The following is a 16,819-nucleotide window of genomic DNA, read 5'->3' on the forward strand; positions in this document are numbered from 1 at the left end:
ACAAAAATGACAGATTCGGATGTTAACAAAAGTCATACATTAGAAAGGTCAAATAAGACAAAAGCTGAAAAGCATCTGTTGGAGATTTGGGAGCTAGTTGTTCACCAGGGGATGCAGCCCAAGCTGGGAGCAGAGGCAGAAAAGCCAGGATTCAGTCTTGGGAAGCGAGGTGCTGTCCGTGGTCCTGAAGCGTGGTTCCTCTCTAGACCAGTACCACCGCCTGTAGTAAAGCATTGGCTGTTTTGTTTTTAATAAAATTTGCAATCCCTCACAAGCCAATACTCCTGTAAAATACAATAAAAAATGAAACTAATCATGTGCTTGGATATCATATCAATATTAAATTTCTGTAAAAATTCCTAAATGCTTAGTCAATTTCTGTACTTACCTCATTGCAGACCTGTAACAAACATGGACCAGTACCAGCCCCCACACCACACTGTGAATACCACTCTTGCATGGCAGTGGTCCATTGGCCAGACTACTCATAGGAATCTCCCAAAGTGTACAAAGTGGAAAATGCTTGCAGCTACATGTATGTAGGAGATAGTGCACCAGTGAGATTTCAAGGCCCAGAAACCAGACATTAGGAAGGGGGAACATGACTGTCCAAGTAGCAAAAGTGTTTTGTTAAAAACAGAACAACATGGGCACCTGGGTGGCTCAGTCGTTGGGCATCTGCCTTTGGCTCAGGTCATGATCCCAGGGTCCTGGGATCAAGTCCCACATCGGGCTCCCTGCTCAGCGGGAGGCCTGCTTCTCCCTCTCCCACTCCCCCTGCTTGTGTTCCTGCTCTCACTGTGTCTCTCTCTGTCAAATAAATAAATAAAATCTTTAAAACAAAAAACAAAAACAGAACAACCTGGGGGTGCCCAGGTGGCTCAGTCAGTAAAGCATCTGACTTTGGCTGGGGTCCTGGTCTCGGGGTCCTGGGATAGGGCCTCATGGGGGTGGGTGGGTGGGGCGGCTCTCTCTCTCTCTCTCTCCAAGAAGAAAGAAAGAAAGAAAGAAAGAAAGAAAGAAAGAAAGAAAGAAAGAAAAGAAAGAAAGAAAGAAGGAAAGAACCCGTTTCTGACCGATGACAAGGCTAGGAACATGAGAGCAATGAACCCACCCTTCTGGAATCCACTTGGTAAAAACCTCATTCTGCAATGGCTGCCAATATCACTGAACCTGGGTGCCATTTGTGAGATTCAAAGAAGACACTGGGGTGCTACAACTACTTGCCTCATCTGTGGTTCCTCCAAGACCTCAGACTTCCACAGGTTTGTTTTTTTTATTTTTATTTTTATTTTTTTTTAAAGATTTTTTATTTATTTATTTGAGAGAGAGAGAATGAGAGAGAGCAAGCACATGAGAGGGGGGAGGGTCAGAGGGAGAAGCAGACTCCCTGCCGAGCAGGGAGCCCGATGCGGGACTCGATCCAGGGACTCCAGGATCATGACCTGAGCCGAAGGCAGTCGCTTAACCAACTGAGCCACCCAGGCGCCCAGGTTTGTTTTTTTTTAAAAGGAGATATTTATTTGAAGAAATATTACAGCATATAAAACTGCATAAAGGGGCACCTGGGTGGCTCAGTCGTTAAGCGTCTGCCTTTGGCTCAGGTCATGATCCCAAGGTCCTGGGATCAAGCCCCGCATCGGGCTCCCTGCTCAGCGGGAAGCCTGCTTCTCCCTCTCCCACTCCCCCTGCTTGTGTTCCTTCTCTCACTGTCTCTCTCTCTGTCAAATAAATAAATAATCTTAAAAAAAAAAAAGTGTTTCTTAGAACATGTCTAGTCTTCTCTTGGTGATTACAATACTGAAGAATTAAGAATCATTTTTTTAAAAACTGCATAAAGACTTAATTTCCACTCATACAGTAGTAGATTTGATATAATTCATATAAAAAACTTTTTTTAAAAATCCAGAATCAGGGATGCCTGGATGGCTCAGTCAGTTAAGTGTCTGCCTCAGGCTCAGATCATGATCCTAGGGTCCTGGGATCAGTCTTCTTGCTCAGCCGGGAGCCTGCTTCACCCTCTACCTGCCACCCCCCCCTGCTTGTGCTCTCTCTCTCTGACAAATAAATAAATAAAATCTTTTTAAAAAATCCAGAGTCACAAAACCCAGGGAAATCCAGGCCTCTACCACCTGCAGTGCCCTTTCTGGGGAATGCCCTGAGCCTCCATCCCTACCTCCTCCACTTGCCTCATTCCTATTTATCCTTTCAAGACTCAAGTCCAGCAGCATTGTCATATTTGTTTCCTCCTCCTGGGGGCTTTGTCAATGCCTCTATTGCTATGTTAACCACATTGAATTGCAATAGTCCATTCACAAGCAAGGCCTTCCAGGGCTGATAGCTGGAAGAGACATTTATCTCTGTGCTCCCCACAGCCTAGCAAAGAGCTAGCAACAGCATCAGTATGCAGTTGATGTCTGCTTGGAGAAAGGGAAGAGAGAGGAAAGAAAGAGAGAAGGGAGAGAGTATGGAGGGAAAAGAAGGGAGACGCATGAAAATGAAAGAGAAGATGGAAGAAGAAGGAAACAGTGAAGGACAGAAGAGGGAAGGAGGAAGGCAGAGGGAAGCAAGCAAGGAAGAAGGGGGGGGAGAGAAAGAGGGAAGAAGGGTAATGATGACTCGTAATTATAGGAAAAGCCAAAATCTCCATACTCTATGTCTGGTTTTCTTGTGATGTCTCCTCCTGATTATTTCCATAGGCATCCTGACCTGGGCATGCTTAGGGTGGGGATGCATCAGGGATAGAATGTTCTGTACATAAAATCAGAGTTGGGCACCTGGGTGGCTCAGATGGTTAAGCGTCTGCCTTCAGCTCAGGTCATGATCCCAGAGTCCTGGGATCGAGTCCCGCATCAGGCTCCCTGCTCCTTGGGAGCCTGCTTCTCCCTCTGCCTCTCTCTCTCTCTCTCTCTCTCTCTCTGTCATGAATAAATAAATAAAATCTTTTTAAAAATAAAAATAAAATCAGAGCTGCCCTGTGCAATTCTTCTGCTCTGGTGTTGGGTGGATTCTTTTGGTTTGCTGCTGATTTTCACACCATCCCCAGAGCACGACCATGCCACTGTCCCTTCCTCTGAACCACTGCCTTCTACACTCATTTTCCCCCTGGCCTCTGGAAAAACAACTTCCATTCCTTGTGACCATCTCTACAAAGAGAATTCCTAAGAAAGTTCTTTTCCTTGTGCTCTCTATCCCAGAACACCTAGACATGGGGGTGGTGGTGCTGAATTCAGGGATATCACAAACAATGTTTTGCTGAACCTGCTTCACCACCCTCCTTAGGCTTACAGTGGTCCCTCTAACAGGATCCTTACACTCCTGGTGAGTTTTGTCAGGAGTCTCACTGGGTCACCAGTCCATCCCTCCTGGGGCAGTCTGTCCCACAGGTCTGTGCCTGACTGAACCCTAACTGAGGGCTTGTGTCCTCCTGCCCCCCAACACTCTGGGGGTTCCCATAGGTAGGGCAAATCAGGAGAGTGCCAGGCTGTGCCTCAGTCCCTGAGAGTCAGGAAACCATTGACCCCAAGACTCAGAGGACTTCTAGGGGAAATGTGGCCAAACACTACATACCTGCCCACCTAAGTCTCAGCTCTACTACAGCCAAAATGCCATGACGTTTTTCCCACAGTAAAATGTTTGCAGTCCCCTCAAAGTTCTCTGTCTTCTAAACATCTCTTCTGGACAGTTGAAGAAATGCACAGACTTGACTGAGGCACCAGAACACTTCTCTGGGTTCAGCTCCCTCCAAGGGCAGATCCTTTCTCCTCATGCCTGAGGTCGCACAGATGAACCTGGACATGGGATGTAGATTTCTCAGACCACCTTCTGTTGCCAATCCTTTCTGTCAAGTTCCCTAACCAGTAACTGTGCCTGCCCTGGAAGGAAGCCTTTCCATCTTTCCTGCATGTGGGAGGCCTCATTCTTCAGGTTCAAAGTTCAAAGGTCATTCATTGTCCCTGATGAGAAAAAACCCAAGAGAAAAGGGAGGGAAGGGACGTGATGGGGAGACCAAAGTGGAGCAAAGAGGAGGAAGATGGCAAATGCAGACAGTGACACAGATGTGCTCTACTTACTTCCCTTTCCCTCCCTCGGTCCCCACCTGCCCCCTGCCCCCCCATCCCATAGCACCTCCCATGTCTCTGCTTTCCCTGTATTAAAATGTAGGCTTTATTCTGGTATGGTGAGGCCAACAGAATAGGAGATGGTTGCCATTGAAAAATAGTTTCTTACCCACAGTTCCCAAGACGAGTGGCTATACCACACCATGCAAGGGCCACAGGGGACCGTGCCAGGGTCAGTCAGGAGGTAGAGCGAGTGACGGGAAAGCAGGGGTAAAAGCCTTTATTGTAGCTTCATGGGAAGGAATTGGTGTGGGGAGCAAGGAGCAAGGTGAGCAGGCTTAGGATTGACTAGTTGGAATAATTTCAGCAGGCTCTGGCTTGTAGGGGCTGTCCCAAATGGTCTGGTACCTGGCCTTGAGTAGATTAGGGCACCGGGATGTTGGCTTGGCACATTAGAGTTCACTAAGAATGGCGCCTGGGGGTATGGACTTTGGATTGGTTGGGTGGTCTGTGAAAGTTCCACCCTCTCCACCACCTTGCAGACCACACAGAGGCACCTTCTGAATTTACCAGATGTTAAAACACCGACAAGAGGCAAACTCAGCCAAACTAGAGAGTTCACTCTCCAGAAACCGGGGGGGGGGGGGGGGGGGGGGGGGGTATATAAATGTGTGATCTCATTTATATTAAAAATCTATAGAAACAGTAATAATATCTGGAGGAAATTCACCAAAATGTTAATTATGGTAATCTCAATGTGATGGGACTAAGAGTGCCTTAAAATTTCATATTATTGCTGATTTCTGTTTTCTAAGTTTTCTATAATAAATGTGTTACTTTGTCATTTTAAATAAAATGAATGAGTTTTTTTAAAAGAAAGAAAGGTGTACTTTCAGGAGAGTCCTTTGCTATATCTAGGAACTGGCTAACCCTAAGAGGTACAGTACCTCCAAGTCATTGAAGCCCCAGATGCCAGAGCACCAAGAATACAGAAAATAGAAAATGTAGTTATATACCACCCCCCCCCCAACTGGAGTTTACACCACTGGGTCTCCAAAGGGCCATGGCATTATTCTCTTCCCACCTCTACTAGGGCTTTACAAACTAAGTGAGGGGAACAGGGCAGGAGGTGGGTCACTGCCCTACCTTCTCTTGGATTGGGGTGGAGCAGGTTGGGGTCCAGATGGGGTAGCCCAAGTTAAGAGCAAAATAGGAGGGGCGCCTGGGTGGCTCAGTCAGTTAAGCGGCTGCCTTAGGCTCAGGTCATGATCTCAGGGTCCTGGGATTGAGCCCCACATCGGGCTCCCTGCTCGGTGGGGAATCTACTTTCTCTCCCTCTGCCGCTCCCTTATTTCAGAGAGAGAGAGAGAGGGTGTGCTCTCTCTCTCTCTGTCTCTATGAAATAAGAGTCTCATGCTCTACCGACTGAGCTAGCCGGGCAGTTTCTCTCTCTCTGAAATAAATAAAATCTTTAAAAAAAAAAAAAAAAAAGAACAAAATAGGATATTGGGTTTCCACTGCTGCAGCTGCCAGAATATTGCTGTCCCCAGTTTGGCAAAGCCCCAGCTATGATTCAGGCTTTGAAGAGCAAATTCAAACAACTCAAGGTGGTTCCTTGTCTCCATCCTTCCTCATCCCTATCCTGAACCAGGATCCAGGATTCTGGACTGGTTCTGCCGTTGGTTGATTATATGACCTTGGACACATCCATTCCCTTCTCTGGTCCGCAGGTCTTCCTGCCCCTAGGGTTGCTCCAGGTGAGCACTCAGTACTCTTGCTGCTGGTTCACGCTACCGAGCTCTCTGCCTGTCCCAGGTCTGTGTCAATTACCCTAGCCTCAGGACCCAGCTATGCGAATGCTTGTCAGTTCAATGGGCCCAACCACCACTGGAGGAGGAAGGGAACCCCAGAACTGCTCCCTGGGTCTGGAGAGAGGTGGTGCTGGTATTTACCTCCTGAGAGTGTGGTGTCCTTCTGGAGGAGCTTCTGCCTTAAGGACAGGTGGATGGAATCAAAGTAAAGTAAGTTCAATTACCATCAACACTGGCTGATGTTCTTTCCAATTTCCCTGTGGCCCCAAACACGTATCAGGAATAAATTTCATACCTGTGCCCCAAATCTCTGTCTCTCTCTGTCTCTCTGTCTCTCTCTCTCTCTCTCTCACACATATATATATACACTCACACATTCAAATTCTCCTCCTACTGCCTCTTCTACATTCCCTCCATTACTTAATCCCTCATGACCTCTCTTTTCCGAATACTGCTCAGACTCCCACCTCTGAGTGTTCTCAGAGCTGTGGCTGTGGATTTAGGAAAACTGTTTGGGACATGAAGCCCACCTACTGCTTTGACTGTGTCCAATGCCCAGTGGGGGAGATTTCCAACAAGATGGGTAAAGGTCCTTTCTTCTCCTAACTTAGGGTTTAGGTCTTCTTTTTCTAGTTCTTCAAGTTGTAAAGTGAAGTTGTTGATTTGAGATATTTCTTGCTTATGAGTGTACGCATTTATAGCTATAAATGTCTTTTTTAGCACTGCTTTCTCTGTGTCCCATATGTTTCGGTAAGTTTGTGTTTTTGTTATCATTCATCTCTAAGGATTTTTCTCAGAAATCCCCTGTGATTTCTTCTTGATTGATTGGTTGCTTAAGAGGGTGTTAATTAGGGGCGCCTGGGTGGCTCAGTTGGTTAAGCATCTGCCTTCAGCTCAGATCATAATCCCGGGGTCCTGGGATCAAGCCCTGCCCCTTGGGCTCCCTGCTCAGTGGGGAGCTTCCTTCTCCCTCTGCCCCTCCCCCCAGCTCATTCTCTCTCTCCCAAATAAATAAATAAAATCTTAAGAAAAAAAGAGGAGGGGCACCTGGGTGGCTCAGATGGTTAAGCATCTGCCTTCGGCTCAGGTCATGATCCTGGGATCGAGCCCCACATTGGGCTCCTGGCTCAGTGGGGAGCCTGCTTCTCCCTCTCCCTCTGTCTCTCTCCCTGCTCATGCTCTCTCTCTCTGTGTATCTCTGTGTTTCAAATGAATAAATAAAATCTTTAAAAAAAAAGAGGATGTTGCTTAAAGAGAAGAAAAATAGAAATATGTAATTACAATATTGCTAAACTGTAAGCACCAAATGGCCAGAGAATGTGTCTATTTTTGGATCACCAACATATTTCTAACACTGAGCATAGGACTTGGCACAAAATATGTGCGCAACTCATAGTATTTAATAAATGAATAGATCTAATCACCATTTTTTAAAAGTCTATTATTTTAAGTCATTTAATTTCCACAAATTTTACATTTTCCAGTTTTCCTTCTGTAATTTATTTCTAACCTCATCCCATGTCGTCAGAGAAGTTAAATTGTATGATATCTATCTTTTACAATCTATTGACTTAGGGGCACCTGGGTGGCTCAATCAGGTAAGCATCTGCCCTTGGCTCAGGTTACGAATCCAGGCTCCTGGGATTGAGACCCACATCTGGCTCCCCACTCAGTGGGGAGTCTTTTTCTTCCTCTGCCTCTGCCCTGCTCATGCTCTCTCTCCCTCTCTCTCAAATAAATAAATAGAATCTTTAAAAAAATAAAATCTATTGACTTAATTTGTTTCAATATATTCCTAATATTTCATCTACCTTGGAAAGTGTCCCATATGCACTTCAGAAGAATGTGTGTTCTGTTGTTGTTGGGTAGAATGTTTTGGAAGTCTATTAGATCTAGTTGGCTTATCCACTTACTCAAGGTTTCCATTTCATTACTTACCTTTTGGCTGGTTGTTCTTTCCATTATTGAGAGTAGGGTATTGAAGTCTCCAACTCTTATCATAGAACTATCTATTTCTCCCTTCAATTCTGTCAATTTTTACTTCATATATTTTGATGGTCTGTTATTAAGTATGTAAATGTTTATAATTGTTATGTCTTTTTGCTGTATGGAACCTTTTATTGATATATAATGTACTTTGTCTCTTGTAACCTTTTCTGATTTCAAGTCTACTTTGTCTGATACTGATATAGTCTCCCTGCTCTCTTCTGGTTACAGTTTGTGTGGAATAGCCTTTCCATTCACTCTCAAGCCTACATGTGTCTCTGGATCTGAACAAGTCTCCTGTAGGTAGCATATAGTTGGGTCGTGGTTTTTATCCATTTTGCCAATCTTTGTCTTTTGATTGGAGAGTTTAACCATTTAAAGTAATTACTGAGGGGCACCTAGGTGGCTCAGTTGGTGGAGCGAATGACTCTTGATTTCAGCTCATGTCATGATTTCAGGGTCCTGAGATCGAGACCCACTTCAGGAGCCTGCTTAAGATTCTCTCTCCTTCTCACTCTGCCCTTTCCCCCACTCTCATGTGTGCTCTCTCTAAAAAATATTAATTAATTAAGTAATTACTGATAAGGAGGGACTTATCCTCTATCATTTTGCTATTTGTTTTCTATTTGCCTTATACCCTTTTTTTTTTGTCCCTCAACTCCTGCATTTACTATCTTCCTTTGCATTTAGTTAATTTTTTAGTTGTGAAACATGTAAATTCCTTTCCGAGTTCCTTTTGTGTATATTTTACAGCTATTTTCTTTGTGGTTACCATGTGAATGACATTTAACATCCTGAAGTTAAAACATTCTAATTTGAATTTATACCAGTTTACCTTCAATAACAGAAAAAACACCTCTGCTCCTTTAACAGCTCTGTTCTCACCCATTTCTGTGGTTGATATCAAACAAATTATGTCTGTTAAATTGTATGATATCTATCTTTTTGTATGTTATGGCTTATTGTATGTTATGGCTACTTTTTTGCTATAATTGTTGATATAAGCAATAAGCTGATTAACTCTCCAGATAATTAACTGAGTGAAAAAAGCCAATCTCAAAAGGTTACATACCTTATGAGTCTATTTACATAACATTCTGGAAATGACAAAATTATAGAAATGGAGAACACAGATTACTTGTTGTCTGAGGTTAAGGAGAGGGTGAAGGAATAGGGAAGTGGGTGTGGCTTGAATACACAACATGAGGGATCCCGGTGGTGATGGAAATGTTCCCGTCTTGACTGTATCAATGTCAATATCCCGGTTGTGATACTGTATTATACGTGGGGCAAGATGTTACCATGGGGGAAACTAGGTAATGGGTACACTGGATCTCTCTGCATTGTTTCTTACAACTGTATGTTAATCTATAATTATCTCAACATAAAAAGTTTAATTTTAAAAGTAACAGAAATTTTTATTATAAAATGTTATCATTTATTAATTCTGTAATCATTTGTTAATTCCGAATCCTGGTGACATCAGCACTAATAGCATGTAGTTATACTAGCACTAAGAAAAACACAACCAGGGGCGCCTGGGTGGCTCAGTCGTTAAGCGTCTGCCTTCGGCTCAGGTCATGATCCCAGGGTCCTGGGATCGAGTCCCACATCGGGCTCCCTCCTCGGCGGGAAGCCTGCTGCTCCCTCTCCCACTCCCGCTGCTTGTGTTCCTGCTCTCGCTATCTCTGTCTCTGTCAAATAAATAAATAAAATCTTAAAAAAAAAAAAAAAAAAGAAAAACACAAGCAGTAATTCACAGAAGAAAACAAATGACCAACAAAAAAATGCTCAGTATCCAAGGAAATAAAAATTAAGATAGTGAAATACAACTTTTCATTCAATTATTTTGCAAGATTACAAAGGTTGAGAACTAAAAAAAAAAAAAGGAAGATAGCAGGAGGGGAAGAATGAAGGGGGGGAATCGGAGGGGGAGACAAACCATGAGAGACTATGGACTCTGAGAAACAAACTGAGGGTTCTAGAGGGGAGGGGGGTGGGGTGATGAGTTAGCCTGGTGATGGGTATTAAGGAGGGCACGTTCTGCATGGAGCACTGGGTGTTATGCACAAATAATGAATCATGGAACACTACATCAAAAACTAATGATGTAATGTATGGTGATTAACATAACAATAAAAAATTTTAAAAACTAATGACGTAATGTATGGTGATTAACATAACATAAAAAAAAAAAAAGGTTGATAACTTTGACCAGGGTGTGCAGAAGTAAGCACAAGAACCCACTGCTGGTGAGACTAAATTGGTATGAAGTTTGAACGGGCAATTTTACCAAAAAACTATGTCCTACAGTAATGCTTTTTTAGAAAACGAACACAAATTTATGTGCAATATATGTAAGAGCAAATGATTAGGGGAAAGAAATCTTAACCATTTTCATCACAGGAATGGTTAAAAAAAAAATAAGGTATGAACCAAGATTATGTTATATTGTTACTGTTAAGAAAAATGAGGTAAAGACTTCCAATGAAGGGGAAATGTCAACACATCCTCATCAAACTTCCCTCCCCAAGACCAAACGAAACAACAAAGAGAACCCGAATTAGAGAGAAAACCTCCAACTTCTATGAAACCTTGAAGTGGCACAATCAGAAACTGCTAACTCCAAAGAGCTGCCAAAATACACCGGAATTTGGATAAAATCCAGGAAGGACACGAAGGGCACACCCAGACCTCTACTGATCTCACATTGAGCGCAGAGCCCTCCAAAACGGGGCAGCTCTGCCCCCAAGACCCCCACCAATACTCCTTTACCTGCGGGCCACTGGGGCACCGAACCACGTTCTGGAAAGGAGCCACCACGGCCGAGCTCTGCAGCAAAGCCCATGTGGACGATGTCTGGTGCTGATGCGGGGGCGGGGACGGGGGGAGGGGGATACCTGGGACCATACAGACCAGGTCAGACCAGATCTAGGAGTGGATGAATTTGGAGGTGAAAGAGAAGTGGTAAAAGGAGTCTCCTAGGTTTTTTTTTTTTTTGTATTTGAATTTTTTTCGAAAATCAGTTGGTGCACTTGTTGGTGTCACTTTTTCAAAGTTCAGTTTTTTAAAAATAGAAGCAAGCCCAAAGTGTCGGACGCAGAGACAAGTCAGGGATCCTCAGTTTCAATCCTGTATCTGCTCATAATTCATTCTGCGACAACAAACTGCGTTACTTGCAGCATCTGTAAAAAAGTTGATAAACACTAGTAGTCGCCGGACCGCCACCAGGATCAACGGAAGGAAGGTTTCAATTCTGAAGGCGCAATTAGGTTGCAGGCAGAATCTGCTCTCCAACCAGCTACTGCCTCGCCGTGGCCGCGGGGCATCTCGGGACTTGTAGTCCAGCCGGTCGAACTCGCTGTCCCGGCAGGCCCCGCGGCGGCGGCGGGAGGGCTACGTGGCGCCGCCGGCTGCGGTTGCGCCGGCAGGTGGGGCAAGATGGCTGCGGAGCAGGGCGTGAGGGTTGTAGGGCCCCGGCCCGGAGCGGGACTGGGCAGGGTGGTTCGGGCCCTCGTGCTGCTGCTGTGTTTTGCGGCCCGCGGAGGCGCGCTTTACTTCCACATCGGGGAGACCGAAAAGAAGTGCTTTATTGAGGAGATTCCGGACGAGACCATGGTTATAGGTGCGGGTGGAAGGGGAGAGTTTGGAACAAGACCTTGGTCTTGGGGCGGGGGGGCGCGGGAGAGTCCGCTCTTCCAGAGCGGGGAGCAGCGGGTCTCGCCGCGTCCTGGCGGGGGCCAACTCGACCCCACCTCGCGCTCATCTGACCTGGGTTCGCCCCACGTCCCTCCAGGAAACTACCGGACACAGCTGTATGACAAGCAGCGGGAGGAGTACCAGCCGGCCACCCCCGGGCTTGGTATGTTCGTGGAGGTGAAGGACCCAGAGGACAAGGTGAGCCGGCCCTTGAGCCCCGCCGAGCCCTCCGCTCTGCACTTCAGCGCCAGACCAGGCGGGTGCTGGTACTTCCCTCCTACTCGCCGCAGCCGCTCAACTGCTGGCCGTCGTCGGGGGTTGGTGAGAAGATCCCGGGTTTTCGCTCTAGGCCAAACTTGGGCTGCTGTAGGCTAGCTGCTCCTCTCAGCTTCCCGACTGCCGCATGACTCCGCCAAGCCCCTTCCCTGCCCCGAGCCGTTTTCCTGGCCTGTGAGATGGAAACGCACCTGTCTTGTAGGCGTGGTTCGTGGGTTAATTGTGGTGCTGGCCATCAAAGAATTTCGTTAACTCTAATGCTGTGATGTCTAGACTTGAGGAGTTCACAGAACGGGGTGCTTTCCAAAACGAATGAGCGGCTTTTAATTTCGACGAATAAGGATATTAAAGCAAAAGAAAAAAAAAAATCTTTAGTTGCCACCTTTGGTTTAAGAAAAGAACCACACCAAAAGAGCGGAAATGGCAGGAGCTCCAATAAAGAGCCCTTCCCAAGAGCAGTCACGTGTCAGCTCCATCTCAGACGCTTCACTCCTGCCCCAGAAGGTTCTCAGACAAGCTTTTGGCAACTGCTGCTGCGCAGCTCTAGACCTTTTAGTGTTGCGAGGTGCCGAAGGCTCTGTTTGCCAACTTTTGAGGCACTGAGAGCCTGAAGCCCTGTTTCCTTCCAGCCCCATCCCCCTGTAACACTGAAGGCTTTTCTCTCCAGGTCATCCTGGCCCGGCAGTATGGCTCTGAAGGCAGGTTCACTTTCACCTCCCATACCCCTGGCGAACACCAGATCTGTCTTCACTCCAATTCCACCAAGTTCTCCCTTTTTGCTGGAGGCATGCTGGTGAGTGGAACCACGTGGGATTTGTAGCTTTCAAGCTCTAGAGCCTGGTCAGGACTGGAGACTTGGTGGTGCTTTGGGTGTGAGATGAGTATGTCCGATTTTGTGTTTCCTAATGAATCTGGGTTTCCAGTGAACATCCAGGCACAGTTGCTGAGCTCCTTGTGTATGCCTTGGTCCAAGGCTCAGCCAAGCTGATTCTTGCCTGTTTTCCCAGAGACCCGTAGGGCCAGACACTGAGGAGGTCTCAGTCAACATTGGCTAAATGCACAAATGAAGGAAAGTGGGGGACCAGCTGTCAGCCCCTGGCAGGAAGTTGGAGCAGGGCTGCCTGATTTCTTCTTATCTTCCTTGTCTGTCCCCAGAGAGTACACCTGGACATCCAGGTGGGGGAACATGCCAACGACTATGCAGAAATTGCTGCCAAAGACAAGCTGAGTGAGTTGCAGCTCCGAGTGAGACAGCTGGTGGAGCAGGTGGAGCAGATCCAGAAAGAGCAGAACTACCAACGGGTATGTCGGGCAGGAGCTTCTGAGTGGGCTTCATCCCAGATGCCTTCCCCTGGCTCAGCCAGAAGTTGCATGCTGGTCGGATTCATTTTGAAACCCAAGGGACTTATCTGTCTGTGCCGCTCTGCAAGTCTAAAAGGTGGGGTGGGTACCACTCACTCCCGTTTGTAACCAAGGAGACAGGCTCTTAAGAGGCTGTCATTGCTCTAAATCACAGTGACACGTGCGCAGTGACAAGAGCGGGAATTGTTGCTAATACCGTGGGTGTTATTTCCGTGGCCCCAGGTGCTTCTAAGACCAGCTATTTCAAACTCACTTGTGTCGGGGAGGCAGGATGGGACCATGAATGAATCTGTGACCATAAGGACTATTACGTGTCTAAGCCTCAGGGACCTCGAGTTAATTGTCAGCTGAGGGCAGCGTTGCAGATATGCTAGCCCTGGGTTTTAAGAGAAGCAATATGAATTTTTCCGGGTTTTAAATATTGGCAAAACACATGTATGTGCCAGATGCCACCACAGGGCCACCAGTTCGCAGCTTGTGCCCACAATCCTCAAGGAGCAGCTGGGGAGAGCTGGGCAGAGAGATCAGAGCAAGTCCACTCCTAAGTGCTAGAGGACAGCTCTGTCTGACGGAGTGATACTGCAACTACTTTACCTCTCCCCCAGGCTCCAGGATAGGACCAGCGGAGTGCTGTCCCTGACAGAGGAGCAGACAGACTTAAATGAGTGGGTTCCCTGAGGTCCTCTGGCTGGGGAGGATGAAAGCAGTCCCCAGGTGGGGGGTCTCTTTGACTCTTTGCAGGTACTTGACTGGAACCTGAGCAGAGCTGGTTGGCCTGGGGCACCCTCTGGGAAGGGGATCCAGCAGTTAAAGTGGCGCCTGGTAGGGCCCAGCAAACTTCAGCTCCTCTTCCTTTCTCTCCTCCCGCAGTGGCGAGAGGAGCGCTTCCGGCAGACCAGCGAGAGCACCAACCAGCGGGTGCTGTGGTGGTCCATTCTGCAGACCCTCATCCTCGTAGCCATCGGCGTCTGGCAGATGCGACACCTCAAAAGCTTCTTTGAAGCAAAGAAGCTGGTGTAGCCATCCCAGGCCTCACAGGCCATCCTTCCTCCTGGGCTGGGGGAGAAAGGGCCTCCTGGAACTGATTTCTCTCTGGCAGGAGGACTGGTTCCAAGCCGTGGATATCTGGAGGGGAGAGGGGCTACAGGCACCCCAGGCACAAGCTTAGGGCAGCGGCTTGGCTGGCTGATACCGAGCAGGTGGTGGGGCGATGCCTGCCCCCTCCCCCGGGATCTGAGCCCTTTGCAGTAATCACCCGGGGGCCGGTGAAGCCACTGGGAGCCCCATTGGCACCTCAGAATCACAGTGTTACTGATCAGGGACGTGAGGCTGTTGTCTGGGGTGACTGGGGGGAGGGGAGCGGGTGGGCAAGCCAGTCTTTTTTCTGTCTTCCTTTGCTAACGTGGGATTTTGAGCAGGTTGGGTGTGGCTGTGATTCCCTGCCACCCTGGGAACCTCACTATACCCTCCTTGGGCCCAGACTGCTGATCCAGGATGTGTGTGTCAATGGAGGGGAGGGGTGGAGGGGGTTGCAGTGTGGGGAAAGTAGCCCTGAGGTTGACCTCAGCTTCTCAAATTGGTTGTCCTTTGGGGGGCTTGAGGAACTGAGGTCAAGCCAAGCAGAGGCCTTGGTGCTGGTTGGGGATGGGGCCTGCAGAGTCTTAGTTACTGATTTCATTTTCAATAAGTCTAGGTTTGTTACATTGGTTTCCCAATTAAAAAAAAAAAGTGACTTCTCGTCCAGTGTAGTTACTATAGTGGCCGTAACACGGAGGTAGTTGGGGAATATCAGTTCTGCCACTGTGTACCTCACGTTCCAAGATGAAAATCCACCTGTGAACTTTGGTCCTCCTAGCCTCTCTCCACCTTCCCGCAGCAGGGGATAGTGGGGTTTGCCCAAGACCATAAAACAAGTGACTTGTGGGCTTGGTGCTCAAATTTACACCATTTTCCTCTGTGTCCGCTCCCTTGAGATACAAGTGCCCTCCCTGCGTTTCCAGAGCAGGTGGACGGCATTGTCACGGTGCTGCCAGGAGGTGCCTCATTCGGAAAGGTAGTCGGCATTGAACAGAAGAGCACAGCAGGTTTGGGAAGGACAGAAGTCCCTGGGCTGGTGGGGATGAGGATGTTGATGGTCTTAACCAATAGCATGGGATTTCAGCAAGGACCTTGAAGGAAAGGAAGGATTCTGAGGTAAGAAGGCAGAGCCTGGGAGTTGGGCGCGTTGGCAAATGGAGGTCGATGGGCATGGTTTCCACTGGAGTTCAGGATTTTATTTTATTTCTTTTTTAAAGATTTTATTTATTTATTGACAGAGAGATAGCAAGAGCAGGAACACAAGCAGGGGGAGTGGGAGAGGGAGAAGCAGGCTTCCTGCTGAGCAGGGAGCCCAATGCAGGGCTCGATCCCAGGACCCTGGGATCATGACCTGAGCCGAAGGCAGATGCATAACGACAGCCACCCAGGCGCCCCAGGATTTTATTTGAGTGAGAGCACAAGCAGGGGGAGTGGCAGGCAGAGGGAGAACCAGGTTCCCCAGACACAGGACTTGATCCCAGGACCCTGGGATCATTCCTGAGCCAAAGGCCGACTGAGCCACCCAGGCAGCCCCCATGGAGATAAATTTGAGGAAGGTTAACCCAGCAGTGTGAGAGAAAGAGACTGGGGGGGGGGGGGGGGGGACGAGTTTGCAGACTACTCGAACTGCCAGGAGGATGTGATCTGACCTCATATTGCCACCTAGACCTCCTCCACATTAAAAACAAGATGCTTTTATAGAACAGCTTTGGAATTACAGAAAAATTGTATAAAATAGTTCCCCCCTATTAATGTCATGCATCAGTATGGCACATTTGTTAAGAAACGGTATCGATACATTATTTTTCACTGAAGTCCATACCATATGTAGATTTCCTTAGCCATTGCCTAAGCCTTTTTTTTTTTTTTTGGTTTCAGGATCCTATCCAGGATACCACATTACATTTAGCCCCTTCTTGGCTGTGACAGTTTCTCAGAATTACCTTGCTTATTATTACCTTGACAGTTTAGGAGTACAGTTCAGGTTTTTTGTAGAATGTTCCTCAATTGGGATTTGTCTGCTGTTTCATGATTAGACTGGAGTTCTGAGTTTTTGAAAGAAAGACTAAAAATGTGCCAGTCTCATTCCATCATATATGGTGCTGATTATCAACATGACTGTGGGTGTCACCATTTGACATTAAATTTTATGTGAAATCTGATTTCTTGAGACAAATCAGATCTGACGCTAGTGGGGCTTCATTCTGATGTGACAATTAGCTGGACCAAATCGCAGCTGTCCCCTTGAGGTGGGCTTGTGCTTTCAGATCACAGTCCCACCTCCCTGCTTCTGTCACTGGCCTTCCTAGACTGGTCTCTGCAGGGGTCAGCCTCAGCCTCCCCTGTGTCATCAGCGAACCTAGGCTGCATTTGCCAAGGCTCTGTTCTAGGGTGCAGTGCAATGCAGAGTTTAGCAGCGAGGTCCCTGGTGGGTATATGCTGGGTTTAAAGGAGAAAGGGGGCTGCTGGGGTGACTAAATTCCTCACCGACAGTAAAGTCCTTTAGGAAGCAGCAACTGTGCAACCAAGGTATCTTGGTTTACACCC

At 47.3% G+C, this 16,819-nt stretch overlaps 1 protein-coding gene across 1 annotated transcript; it reads left to right on the top strand.

Moving 5' to 3' along the window:
* Nucleotides 1-11,261: 11,261 nt before the first annotated feature.
* On the top strand, nt 11,262-14,927 carry LOC116645290 (transmembrane emp24 domain-containing protein 9). Its single transcript, XM_032425392.1, has 5 exons — nt 11,262-11,483; nt 11,655-11,755; nt 12,501-12,626; nt 12,989-13,135; nt 14,066-14,927. Exons 1-5 carry the CDS (start codon nt 11,300-11,302, stop codon nt 14,213-14,215), a joined length of 708 nt encoding a protein of 235 aa, XP_032281283.1. The 5' UTR covers nt 11,262-11,299; the 3' UTR covers nt 14,216-14,927.
* The last annotated feature ends 1,892 nt before the right edge of the window (nt 14,928-16,819 follow it).

Source organism: Phoca vitulina, unplaced genomic scaffold (genome assembly GCF_004348235.1).
Source record: "Phoca vitulina isolate PV1807 unplaced genomic scaffold, GSC_HSeal_1.0 scaffold32, whole genome shotgun sequence".
Classification (NCBI taxonomy): Eukaryota; Metazoa; Chordata; class Mammalia; order Carnivora; family Phocidae; genus Phoca; species Phoca vitulina.

Excerpts from the sequence above, each read along its gene's own strand:
- LOC116645290 (XM_032425392.1), top strand. The coding sequence starts at position 11,300 with ATGGCTGCGGAGCAGGGCGTGAGGGTTGTAGGGCCCCGGCCCGGAGCG. Across the intron at positions 11,756-12,500 it reads TGAAGGACCCAGAGGACAAG|GTCATCCTGGCCCGGCAGTA; the intron begins GTGAGCCGGCCC and ends TTTTCTCTCCAG. Across the intron at positions 12,627-12,988 it reads TTTTTGCTGGAGGCATGCTG|AGAGTACACCTGGACATCCA; the intron begins GTGAGTGGAACC and ends GTCTGTCCCCAG.